The 13,903-nt window shown below is 38.3% G+C and overlaps 1 protein-coding gene across 1 annotated transcript; it reads left to right on the top strand.

Moving 5' to 3' along the window:
- Nucleotides 1–8,870: 8,870 nt before the first annotated feature.
- Nucleotides 8,871–10,814, top strand: LOC137741603 (small ribosomal subunit protein uS5w-like). Its single transcript, XM_068481300.1, has 2 exons — nucleotides 8,871–9,625; nucleotides 10,445–10,814. Exons 1-2 carry the CDS (start codon nucleotides 8,957–8,959, stop codon nucleotides 10,601–10,603), a joined length of 828 nt encoding a protein of 275 aa, XP_068337401.1. The 5' UTR covers nucleotides 8,871–8,956; the 3' UTR covers nucleotides 10,604–10,814.
- The last annotated feature ends 3,089 nt before the right edge of the window (nucleotides 10,815–13,903 follow it).

Genomic DNA, 13,903 nt, shown 5'->3' with positions numbered 1-13,903 from the left:
AAAAGTTAAAACCTTGGGAAAATACTTACGCTAGAGGAGAGCCCACAAGGGAGAATCATTATTTTCACTTGGGTCGAGGCCAGATTCCATCGGCATTGCCCGAAATCAGAGAAAAGTCGCCGGAACACGTCAATATGTTTGGACCTCGTTTTCTTTATACAATGGTTGGTTTTCAAAGGGTGGGTACGGTAAGATTGAAGACGGCTTCGCTACGAAACTATAGCTTCCGACCTCATGTGATTTCGTTATCGTATGAGGAAATTATGATGAAAATAGTTTGTAAGGGATCCCGTGAGTGAAGGAGGAAGAAGAAGAAATGGTTCTTTCCCCGCTTTTCCCCTATAACCTTCTCTCCTTTCTTCCCGATCTTCCCCCCACCACACCACCCCCCGCCCCAACTCCTCCTCCTCCTCCTCTTTTCTTCTTTCTTTTTCTTATTTTATTCTATCATTAATATTTGGCTAAATATCAGTTTAGTACCCTTAAGTTCCGTGATTTTCAACATTTGATACATAAAGTTTTTTTTCGTTCCAAAATCATACCTAAAGTGTTAATTTTGGAACAGTCTCATACATCTGTTAATTTAATTGTTAAATCAACCATTAACTGATGACGTGGCGCCCACATAAACAATGACTAGGCACTATGTGTCAATATGGGGCTGAATATTAAAAAAATTTAAAAATTAAAAAAAAAATTTTAGGAACCCACCCATTCCCCCTCCTTCCCGACCCCTTTCCTCCTTCTCGCTCCCTTCTCTTCCATGCACCCATCCTCCCCGCGCACCCACCCATTCCCCTAATTCCCTTCCTTCTCTCCTCTGCACTTACCCTCCCCGCACACCCACCCATCCGCCCTCTCTCTCTCCAACCTTGTGAAACCCGAGAGACCCTTCACTCTGCCACCATGCTTCCAAAACCATTTGATTCCATCACTTTATCTACATTTCCAACTTCACTCCCCATACTAACCCTAGCCCTATCCTCCTTAGATCTTCTGCCAGCCTCACTTCTCGAATCGAGCTCCATTGGTGAAACCCTAGCTCTATCCTTACCGACGCCGCCTTCGGAAACCCTAACTCTAGCTTCCTCGGCCTCTCTAATGGCATCCGATTTTCCATCCAATCTGAAATCATTGTTCATCACAGAGATCTCCTTCTCTGAATCAACTACGATTTGAATCCTTTGGAAGCTCTAGACGAACGGAGTTGGTGGGTCCCAATAAGGCGGCATACCTTTCTATTGCCTCATGTTGAAGATTTGAAGATCAAAAATTTTTAGGGAAAGCGCAAGAAAAATGTGGGATATAAGGGATACAAAAAAAACCCAGGAGAGAGAGAGGGTGCATAGGGTGTTTGGATGGTAAGAAAATTTGGGGGGAAATTTGTGATTTTTTTTGTGGTTTGATTTGAGATGGGTGGGTGTAGAGGAGAGAAGGGAGAGAGAAGAAGTGAGGGGGAATAGGTAGGTGCCCAGAATTTTTTTTTAATTTTTTTAATTTGTTAATATTCACGTGGACCCCATATTGACACGTGGCGTCCATTCATTGTCCACATGACATCAAGTCATCAGTTAAATGCTGATTTAACAGTTAAACTAATATATGTATGAGATTGTCCCAAAATTAACACTTTAGGTATGACTCTGGAACGAAAAAAACTTCATGTGTCAAATGTTGAAAATCACGAAACTTGAAGTAAACTGATATTTACCCTTAATATTTTATATCTTTTCTACTACTTTAAATAAAATGATTTATACGTGTTTCGTAAAATCTTTCTTCTAGTTCTAATTTTTGCTACGCTTATGATCAGTTGTTCCTAATAACGAGTGCTGTTAGAATATACTAATTAATATGTCACACGTGTCCTGACTAATAAGTCAATGAAAGTTGACACATACCCTCTAAGGGCATTTTGATCGTTTTATATATATTTTTTTTAAATAAAATAAAATTATGGATGGGTTGTAACAGACTTAATTATAGCAATAATGTGACAACCCGTTCCAAATTTTACGTTTTTATTCATTTTAAAAGCGTGAATTTACAAAAATGCCCTAGAGGCAAAGATTTTGACTAACGTTGATCATCGTTTAGACAGACGTATGACTTATTCTTTCGCATATCCTCATAGTATTCGTTGGTGCGAATGCATAGGCGAAAGCCGTTTGCGAGTCTAGGTTATAACGGTATAGTTATGGACGTTTGAAGTTGGTTATTGAGAGTTAGTTAAAAGATTAAGAATGACCAATTAGATGAAAAATAAGAAAATGGCAGCAGCCCAATCAGAAATCAGAAAGAGAAAAAAAAAAAAAAAAAAAAAAAAAAGGGAAAAGTTGGGAGCTTATCTCGTGGGTTTTCCGTTCGTACACCTCCACGACCACCCATCTTCCAAGGCCGATTCTGGCCAACTCTGATAGGAGCATATTCATGCGACTTAAATGGCTTGTTCTCGTACATTTACGTTATGTTTCTTTAGTTATTTTAGTTCTTTATGCTTCTTTTGTGTGTTTTCAGGTTCTAAGGGCTTAGGGAGCAAGAAAGTGCATTTTGAGGCTATTTGGAGCATTTTTGGGCATGGATTGGATAACTTATCCATGGAGCCAAAGTTTGGACGAAATTGAAGACTTGAAGTAGGAAAGTTAAATCCTAAAAAGACCTCATGTTTGAGCATCATTGAAAACTCCTACGCATTTTAGAACACAAAAACAACATTCCTAGCAACCTTAGGACATTGTCGTGTGTTTCCTTGTGTCTCCCTTCCTTGCCATGCAAGGAAGGGCTTTGTTCCCTATTTTAAATACTTAAACACTACCACTTATCATTCACCACATATCATTCACCACTTATCATATCATACATTCATTTATCACTTATCATAATCATTCACTTATCACTTAACATATCATACACTTATCACTTATCACTCATACTCACCTACAACATCCACCTACTTCACCTACAACATCCACCTACTTCACCTACAACATCCACCTATTTCACCTACAACATCCACCTACTCACCTACAACATCCACCTACTTCACCTACAACATTCACCTACTTCACCTACAAATGACATAGCCATATGTTCCCTCCACTACTCCTATAAATACCCTTGCATTCATTCATTCATTCCCCATTCAATTCACATCTCATTTTCATACACAACACACCACAAACATCCACCTACTCACCTACAACATCCACCTACTCACCTACAACATCCACCTACTTCACCTACAACATCCACCTATTTCACCTACAACATCCACCTACTCACCTACAACATCCACCTACTTCACCTACAACATTCACCTACTTCACCTACAAATGACATAGCCATATGTTCCCTCCACTACTCCTATAAATACCCTTGCATTCATTCATTCATTCCCCATTCAATTCACATCTCATTTTCATACACAACACACCACAAACACCTCCATTCTTGCCGTGCATATCCCTTCATTTTCTGCATATTTTCTCTTCATTCCAACCACTCCTCATCCCCCAAAAACTCACCTTAGACCTTGTGCTACAACAACGAAGAAGAGAAGAGTGCCTAAACGTTCATACAATTCAAATTTGAGTTGTTGGAATGTTTAGGTGTTTCTTTGATTTCAATGTTTAAATTCAATTTTCTTTGTTTTGTAATGGAAGAGAAGAGTGCTTAAACGTTCATACAATTCAAGTTTGAGTTGTTGGAATGTTTAGGTGTTTCTTTGATTTCAAAGTTATGAGGAACTAAACCCCCCTTTAGCTAGGGGGTGATTCAAAATACATGTTTATGTTTACAATATGAATTGATTACTTTTGGTTGGAATTTCATAAGTTGTGGATTCAATTCGTTTAACTGTTTGATTGATAACGTATTTATGTATGTTCATTGAGATTGCAAGCTTAATTTTCATGCATGAATATGACGCTAGAATATAAGTGAGTTTCACCTAATTGTTATGAACTTATATTCACAAGTAGTGGAGGTTGCTTATAAACAACCGCGTTAAACGAATTCTTGGCATAAGTTTCATGCGTATTCCATAGTAACGAATGCCTCGTCAACACTTATAATTTTCATTGAACTTAATGATCTTTGTTGAATGTCTCTATCATGCGTATTCCATAGTTAGGGACTTTGATTAAGAATAATTTGGTTGTAATGCGTATTCCATTCAATCCAATGAATTTAGGGAAATCTGAAAGTTAATTTAAGCGGACCTAATTAACTTGGAGCATTGAGTTTCACAACTTATCGAAAGACCAACTGAGAATCAATATTGTATGCAAGTGTAACATGTGTGGAGAAGAACCCCTTGGCTATTCCATCATCCATATTTTTATCACCTTTGTATTTACGTTTTGCCTTTAATTATAATCTTTCCATTTAATTTAATCTTGCCCAAACACATTTCCCCCATATTTCTTTGAGTCTTAATCATTCGTATTTGTTTTATTTTCGTGTTTTAAGTATTTGGAGTCTTGTGTACTTGTTTTGAATTCTTGTTAAGTAAGTTAAATGTTTTAAAACTTAGTTTTATTTATTTGAGTCAAGTATTTAGCATCCCTAGTTAATCCCCGGTTAGAACGATCCCTACTTACATCATTACTACAATTGTCACAAATAGGGTTTAATTTGTATGCATATAATGCTCGCATCAAACTCCGATGGAGTTTTTCAACACCACCACCACCATCTTGAAGCTCTCATTTCCTTCTATAAAATCCACCCAAGAACCACTTTGCTTAACCTCTGTATGTGGCGGTTTAAGGCCACGAAAGTTGATGGTTCTCAAGGTGCCCCAGCCACCCTTTTTGATTTTCCGGCAAAACGACAAAGCGATGACCAATGCCACCACATGGCCTTTGTAGCCCATCATCCGAGGAGCAAATTCCAACCAACCTTGACCCTGTTGGTCGACGTCGAGAAGTTTTAGTCACCGCCGGCTTTATGGGAAAAAGTGACAATCTTCCGTCCTTTTTTGGACTTCGTGGCAGGTATGAAAGTTGTTCCACTCACTGAGATCTTCATTTCTGTGCAGTTTGAGAATTTTTGGAAATAATTGGATTTTCCGGCTAGTCGGGACGGCCGACCGCCACCCACGGCGGCGCGTGGCCAGTGAGCTGCCAATGCTATTTTTACGCTATGTCGAATGTCTTGAAGTCAGTTTTGATATTTGGATGATGTAGGTTGATCATTGGAACCTAAATTCGTTACGATATGTTAGTTGATAAAAATATGAATCGACGATCCGACCGTTGGATCGTCACCAAACTTGGATACATTATAATACATAATATTTAAAGATCATAGGAATTTATGGATCGGGAATCCGACGTACGGATCTTCCCGAATTGGATTTGTAAGTTAGTAAAATAAATGTTAACCGCCACCTGATTTTGGGCAATTGGCGGAGATCTGACCGTTGGATCGTAATGAAATTTTAATATGTTATTCTAGAAGCATATTGTAGATATTTGGGAGTTGCGGATTGGAAATATGATATGCGGATCTTCCGGGTCGAGTTATACAGGGTTGTAGACCCTACCGTCGATCTTTAATCGACGGTTGACTTGTGGTCAATGGGTCTCGAACTATTTTAGAATGCCCTTGAGGATGTGTTTTACGTGAATTACATATTATATTGATAAGAGTTCTGAGATGTGATTCGATAATTGGTCACAGACGCCAATCATTTGGGACGCCTCGATGCGTGCGCTATAGAATCATAGCATAGACTTTAGGTGAGTGGATCTTTTCCTTTTTTATCGTACATATTATTGATAGTTCCATCGACACTTTTAAATTGATTTAGGTATATTACCTTTATATAATTAATGTGAATGCTTGAAGTACTAATGCGAACTACGAATGACTTGATCCCTATTTAAGGTATGTAGGCAGTCTAACGAGACGTTAGATGCAACCATACAATAAGTGAGATTAAATAATGGAGACAAAAGCTTTGTTTGGGTAATGACCAATGCGAAGGAATCTGGTGAAAAACATGAGATTTAACCTTATGTTTTGGGTGAATAAATGTTGGTTATAAATCAATGTGTGAGGAAATGAGAAGTTGTGGTTTATGATTTATAAATGCCTTGCCATAATTAGTTTACATTTTAGTATGTGATTTAGTACAACCTTGCACAGTGTTGCACACCAATGTGGATGTCAAGGTAAGTTCAGGTGAGTATATAATGTTGGTATGATTGAATGGTAATTAGTGATAAATGGATGTGAGTAGAATTCATTGTCCTGCACCCCCGTGTTAGTGCTCCGCCCGAGGCCAGGGCCTAGCCTTCACATGATCGTTCACCTCCCGCACCTTACGTGCGCCTTGGATTCCAAGGTAGGTGCCAGCTTATTGTACAGACCACTTTAGATGGTTCTGGCTCGTAGGTGACTTGCGATACTTCGCACAACCTTCACGTGATCGTAGCACTTGAGCGTATTTAGTTACACCTAGCCTGTCGTACAAACCACTGTAGGTGATTCCGACTCGTGTGCAAGACTTCATTGATGAGATATTGATTGGCTAGCATATTGATGAGATATTTCTTGGCTAGCATGTTGATGAGCTATTGCCTAGCATGTTATGGAGTTATTGGCAAGCATGTTATGGAGCTTTGGCTAGCATGTTATCAAGCTATTGGCTAGCATGTTGATGAGCTATTGGCTAGCATGTGGATGAGCTATAGATAAGTCGTACAGGTCACTAGAGTTGACTCCCGACTTATAGGCTAGCATTGATTGATGAGATATAAGATAAGTCGTACAAGTCACTAGAGGTCACTCCTGACTTATATGCTAGCATTGATTGATGAGATATGAGTACAGTCGTACAAGTCACGTTAGGTGATTCCGGCTGATATATAATTTTATATTGATTAAGTTCATTTGGCCTACTTGTTAATGCATTGTAAAGTTGATGGACATGGCATACCCGTGGTTTTGGCCATTCTTGAGCATGGGTGGATATATAGATATATATATATATATATATGTGTGTGTGTGTGTGTGTAGTATTGTCCTATAGTAAACGATAAGGGATTTATAGTGAGGGGTTATTACTGTTAGAAAGATAATAGTTTTGGGAAGCTTAGTTTTATTGCTTACTCACACTTTCTGTTTTGTACCATTCCAGATTATAACTGCTGAGTTCGTATCGAAGAGGATCTATGGCTAATCTTTGTATTGGTGGCTCCTTTTAAGGGTATGATTCTTACCCACACTACTGTACTTTACTTATGCTTTGACATTGCGTGTGAAATGGGTTTGCTCCCACTCATAGCGCACTCTGGTATTTAGACACTTTTAGGTTCAAATTTATTTACATTATACACTATCATATTTTATGGCTTCGTCACCTTCCAGGTGTTGGCCAATACAGCTCAATTTAGAGTCCAAATAGACTTTCCGAGTCGGGATGTGTCAAATAATCTATGAACGTGCAGACAAATAGATCCTAAATTTCTTCAATTCCACTGCGTATCGCATAATTGGCCTTGCCGCTAACTCCGTCAATTTTTGCATCTCAATAAAGAGCAAAACCATTTGTCAACCCAATGAAAAAAATAATTGATCGACATCAAGAAGTCAATGGCAAAACCACAAATTGAGAGATAAGTTATACAAATCCTATCTTCAGTTTAAACTTCAATTTGAAATCTACCTCTTAACCAAATTCATTTGTTGACATATAAAATTTCAGGAGTTTATAAGTTCACATTCCATCTTATTACTTCGGATAATGGACAAGCTTTCTTTCTTTTGGTGGTCATTTTCACTATTAAATTTTTTTTTTCTATCTTTTTTATTTATTTGTTTATTTATTCAGTCAAGCGGAATAAAATAATGGAGGAGAGTTAATGTCCATTGTGTGAATATATATGTGAAAAAATAAACTTCACGTACAAACAACTTGAGACAAACGTTACAAGTATAGTAAAAGAAAAAAACTCACTAACCCAGCTCGGTTAGACCATGGCTTGCCAAATAACTCATATGAAAAATAAGGAATCATTTTGGTTCTAGTTCCTAGCCAATTTAATTGTTAGATTGAAATTTTATTGTTTTTCATTTTTTTTGATCAAAATTCTTTGACTTTTTACACCTTAGCATTTTAGTATTACTTTATTCCATGTCATCTTTATCATTTTTTAAATTAAAAATTGTAATCTTAGACCTTCTCTGGAGGATAGTATAACTATGTAATATTTTGGTGCATGATGCTCTTTTTCCTTTTGATCAGGTTGAAATCCCCTATAAGGTTTTTATTGATGCCCGTTTAATTGCACTCCTTCCATTTGTACGGGTTTTTTTTTTTCCTCTGAAAAAACGATGTTATCTGCACTAAAAGAGAGAAAATAAACTAAGTCTCACAATGAGATTCATTCAATTGATTAAATCTCAAAAAAAAAAAAAAAAACAAATGATTTTTAAAATTTCCAAAAATTTATGGGGTTACTATATTTACAAATCTCAAGGATCAAATCGACTAAGGGAGGGAATCAGTTGTTGTGATTATCTTTCCTTACTTTTATTGTTAAGTTTTTCAATTCATTTACGTTTCCATTTCCATTTCTGTTAAGTAAACATCCATTGTTCCATTTATGATTGAAACATTCTTTTTGGACAAATAAAAAAAAAAAGAGTGGCCCTTGAGCTAGTTGGGTATTTGTTTAGTTATGGGCCGTGGGCCATTGTTTCGACTAGAAATGGAACAACGCATCCATTCCGATAACATAGCCCGAGGGCCAGTCTAAACAAAAAAAATAACGAAACCTCCAGCAGACCAAGAATTCCATCTACAAACCCGCAAAACCCTAACCCTAACCCTAGGATCTATATAAACAAAGATACAATTTCTCCGCAACCCCAAACCCTCACTCCAGCCGTTTGCTTACTCTCCTCTCCCCCTCCCCTCAATTCTCACAACCCAAAACCCTCAATCATGGCAGAGAGACCAGCTGAGAGAGGCCGCGGCGGATTCGGTCGCGGGTTCGGTGACCGCGGTGGACGCGGTGACCGTGGTGGACGCGGACGCGGACGCCGACCAGGGCGCCGCGAAGAGGAAGAGAAGTGGGTCCCAGTGACCAAGCTCGGCCGCCTCGTGAAGGAAGGCAAGATCCGCAGCCTGGAGCAGATCTACCTCCACTCCCTTCCCATCAAGGAGCACCAGATCATCGACACTCTCGTCACCCCCGGCAGTCTCAAGGATGAGGTCATGAAGATTATGCCCGTCCAGAAGCAGACCCGGGCCGGTCAGCGAACCCGGTTCAAGGCCTTTGTGGTGGTCGGAGACACCAACGGGCACGTAGGGCTCGGCGTGAAGTGCAGCAAGGAGGTGGCCACTGCGATTCGCGGCGCCATTATATTGGCTAAGCTGTCCGTGATTCCAGTGAGGAGAGGTTACTGGGGCAACAAGATTGGGAAGCCCCATACAGTGCCGTGTAAGGTGACCGGGAAGTGTGGGTCGGTCACGGTCAGGATGGTGCCCGCCCCCCGTGGTTCTGGGATTGTGGCTGCCCGTGTACCCAAGAAGGTGTTGCAGTTTGCTGGTATTGATGATGTCTTCACTTCATCCCGTGGTTCCACCAAGACCCTTGGCAATTTCGTCAAGGTATATTTCTTTTGAAACTCTCAATTATTTATTTGATATTGTTTGCATTGATTGATATATATCATTGTGCTAATTGGAAATGTTTGACACTTTTTTTCCAAATGGTTGATCTGAGAATTAGGCTTGTTGAGGGGTGTTGGCTGTTTATACCCGTAAAGTTGTACTTGTGAAGATTTGCAATCTCCGCCCGTTGCAACTATTTGTATTGTTTAAAATGTGCAAAAGTTGAAAATCTTTGGTGAAACACTTTCCGCAATACATTTAGTGAAGTGATACATATTGGGATATGATTTTATGTTTTCTACATGTCGGCAACGATACAAGACACAAGAATGCAAATATCTTTTACCTTCACTAGTTTGATTTATTGATGGTTTGAATGTGTTTTGGAGGATATCTTCTATTCGTTTGCATACATTATGTATGAATGAGATAACATCCCGGCTACCAAGCTTTTGTGTGTTTAATCTATGTTTTGAACTATTGATTGGACTAGTCAATACCATGTTGTGAGTCATTAATATAGAGGATGTTACTTGCTCGTACGTGATGACCTCGTGATGCCGAATTAATGTTTTCAAATGGTGCACAGATGAGTGATTTAGTGTTAGAATAATTAAACCCCTTGAACTTGTAAACCGAGTGTCATCATGAGTAATGGTACATAGCTGATTCCTGTGTATTGTGTTCATTCTTAATTTGCTGTTTCCTTTGGTACAAACCCAATTTTTTGGATGTGTTGTCTAGGCTGGTTGAAGTGATTGTTTAATTTCATATTACGTGCATGATATCTAATCAGTGTTCTTTCAATTATCGCAGGCCACTTTTGATTGCCTCCTGAAGACTTATGGTTTCTTGACACCTGAGTTCTGGAAAGAGACACGCTTCACCAAATCTCCATTCCAGGAGTTCACGGACCTTCTGGGAAAGCCAACTAAGCCCCTTCTTATTGAAGATGTCGAGAAAGTAGAAGCCTAGTGTGAGTGATCCTAGCGTTACTTTAAGATGAAATCTTGGTTTCGAGGTTTCTAGGTTTGAAGACATTATATGTTGTCTTTTTTGTCTTCAGAATTATTATCGTTTATAAGTTGTCTTTCTTTTGCGTTAATTTTGATCTATGTCGGGATTCAATCTTGTTACCTTGCTGAATTTTTGGATTTACAAGACCTCCGATGCTTCTGTTTTGTTCTTTTAAGCATTTGCCCCTTCTTACAAATGTGTTGATTTGCCTGGTAAACCTTGTGCTGTTGTTTACGATGAGTAATTGTTTCCTTATGAGGCGACTCCGTCCAAGTAGCGGCTGAAGTAATTGTCAACAGGTTGAAGGGAGTTTTACCATCGATTGTTTCCTAGCAACAGGGTGCCTTTGTCCCCCGTGGGAAATGGCTGCTGCTACTTCAGGCCGATACTTGCACCGCCACCACCGTGGTGGGAAATGGGGAAATGAATGGTTAAGATGGACAATAGAAAGTCAAAACAATTGTGGAAAGTAAATCTAATGGTTAAGACACACGTATTATCAAACGATATGTAACATTAGAGTCACACATAATAAATATTTTGATTTTCCAAAGTTATTTGCTAATATTCTGTTTTTGTAATCAATTTATGTTTGTATTGTTAGTTTTGGATCTATTTTGTTCATCGTTTTTATGGTAACATCATATACGTATAATATATATGCATATACAAAATATTAAGAACGAACAACAAATTTTAAAAAGTTTAAAAATATTCAAAAACTATATATCTAAAATAAGTGCATATTATAAAGTAAATCATTTTAGAGAATTGTTATTGGCACTCCAAAAATCTCATTCTACACTCCAAACTTTTTATATTTGGAAAGAAAAATACACATGTGAGTGTAAAATGAGATTTTTGAAGTGCTAATAACACTTTCCTTATTTTATATTGTATAATAAGTGCATATTATACTTAAAAAGACACATAATTGTAAATATAAATTGCAAAATAAAATAACATATAGATTATAAATACTAGCACATATTGAAAACATGGGGAACAAACATATAATGAGTGTTTATCCAAATATTTAACAAGTCACTTACATTTTATTGAAAAAATAGAATGCAAAATGAAAGTTATCTATTTTTTGTCTAAGTGAGAGTCACAACTTAGGTGGGTTTAGGCAGGCTCGGCGGACGCCAAACAGAGATAAATTAAAGGATAAGTATAGACGGTAATAAAAAATGATAAAATAGGCATAAAGTAGAGAAGCAAACTCACATTATTTTATTAATCTTCAACTTCAATGTTACAAGATAGCACCAAAGTTGGAAAGAGAGACAACACTTAGACACTCAATAATATAGTTTACAAAGTGAGTTTTTTCGGCGTACAAACAACTGAGCTCGGAGGCTCTATAAATAGAAAAATTAAAGGCAAACTTAAATGCCAAGTGTAGTACATCCAGTGAAGCATCAAAAAGCTGCAACGACCTGAAATTTCTAATTTGGAAGCTAATTACTTAGATAGGCCCCAAATTCATTTTCTTAGCAAATTTCACTAAAAGATTAATCTCAAGTATTTTATTAGGCTGCATCTAACCTTCTCATTAAACTACATATGCACCCTACTAAGGGATCAAGCCATTTGTAGTTCACATTACACTTCTAGAACAACATACTAAAATTTTGTTTCGATCCAACGGTCGGATCTCGGCCAATCACAACATTCGAGTGGCGGTCAACGTTTTAATTTACTAACTTGCAAATCGAATTTGGGAAAATCCATAAGTCGGATTCCCGATCCGTAACTTTCTAAGGTCTTCAAATATTATGTACTATAATGTCTCAAAGTTTGGTGACGATCCAACGGTTGAATGGTCATCAATTACGAAAAATCATACGGTTGTACAATTTGAATCATTGCATCAAATTTCAACGAACAGACTTTGGATATGGGTTCAAGAAATCAAGGATGTCCCGCTTGCCAAAATCCATGTCAACAGATTCTCCCCCACGTGCCGCCACACGCGCTGCAGTGCGTGGTGGTTTCCGGTGATCAGAAACCCACTTTTTTGTCTAACTCCAAATTCTACCAAAATTTACAGGAAGATAGAGCTCAACAAGAGGAACAATTTTTATACCTTCCACAAAGTCCAAAAGTGGACGGAAGAGGGTCGATTTTCACTGATAAAACCGGCGGGTGCCTAAAATTTCCGGTGTCGATTCGTCGCCCACGGTGGTCCAACGGGACCAAATCTGATCGGGATTTACTCCTGGGATGATGGGTTACAAAACCCAAGTGGTAGCATCAGCCATCGCTTTGATTCATCAAAAAAATGAAAAGGGTAATCGGAGCACCATTGGTTTTCATCAGTTTTGATGGCCTCACACTGCCACATACGGTGGCTAATCAAGGTGGTTCTTGGTTGGATTTTGTAGAGGGGAGTGAGAGCTTCAAGATGGTGGTGGTGTCGAAACATTCCACCTGAGTTGGCCAGAATCGACCTCGAAAAATGGGAGGTTGCGAGAGTTCAAATAGGGGTTTTTCTGGGTTATTTGGGCCTCTTGCCCAGGTTTCCCGAAGTGGAAACCTTCTCCTTTCAGGCTGACTAATTATAGACTCCTTACTAATAGTAAGTTCACACGTCTAAAAAGTCTCATTACTTCCGAGGCTCGCAACTTCTCCGTTCTAACTCGGAATTAGGCTCTGTTTGCACCTACGCTCTCGTAGGGTTGTCCTCTATTCAAATATATTTAGAAATACGATGAAGTATATGAGGATAAAATACATCCTCATAAAATTACGTTTAGTCAACGAGAGACATTTTCGTCTTTTCACTCTTTGATAAAAATTTTCATCATAATCATATATTTAAAATTTTTCAGGGTACTACAAAAGCATCCTACAATAATGAGTGGCATCTTCACTTTTTGTAATGACACTAACTTGGCTTCACGTGGAGCATCAGAAAGATTCTTGAAAAGGCACATGCCATCAAAAGCTACAGGAACCAAAGGACAATTATTTAGAAAAGGAATAAAGACTGGCGTCTAGATTTCAGACATCAAGCATCTTATCTTCTTTTTATTTAGTGAAAAACATTTCCTGCTTTATTTCTTTGGATGGATAGGAGGACAAATACCATAGTAGTCGTCCTCATTACCATCTCCATAATCTTCATCCATATGATGTTGAGACGACATGTCTTCAGATTTCATCTCTTTGTCATCTAGGCTGTCCAGCTCAAGAATTTTGAGAACCTTTTCTTTTAGATCTTTCTTCAAACAAGATGGACTGGACTCGTTT

Source organism: Pyrus communis, chromosome 8 (assembly GCF_963583255.1).
Source record: "Pyrus communis chromosome 8, drPyrComm1.1, whole genome shotgun sequence".
In the NCBI taxonomy this organism is placed as follows: Eukaryota; Viridiplantae; Streptophyta; class Magnoliopsida; order Rosales; family Rosaceae; genus Pyrus; species Pyrus communis.
Note: the sequence above shows the minus strand (reverse complement) of the source record. Positions and strands in the feature narration are given on the sequence as shown.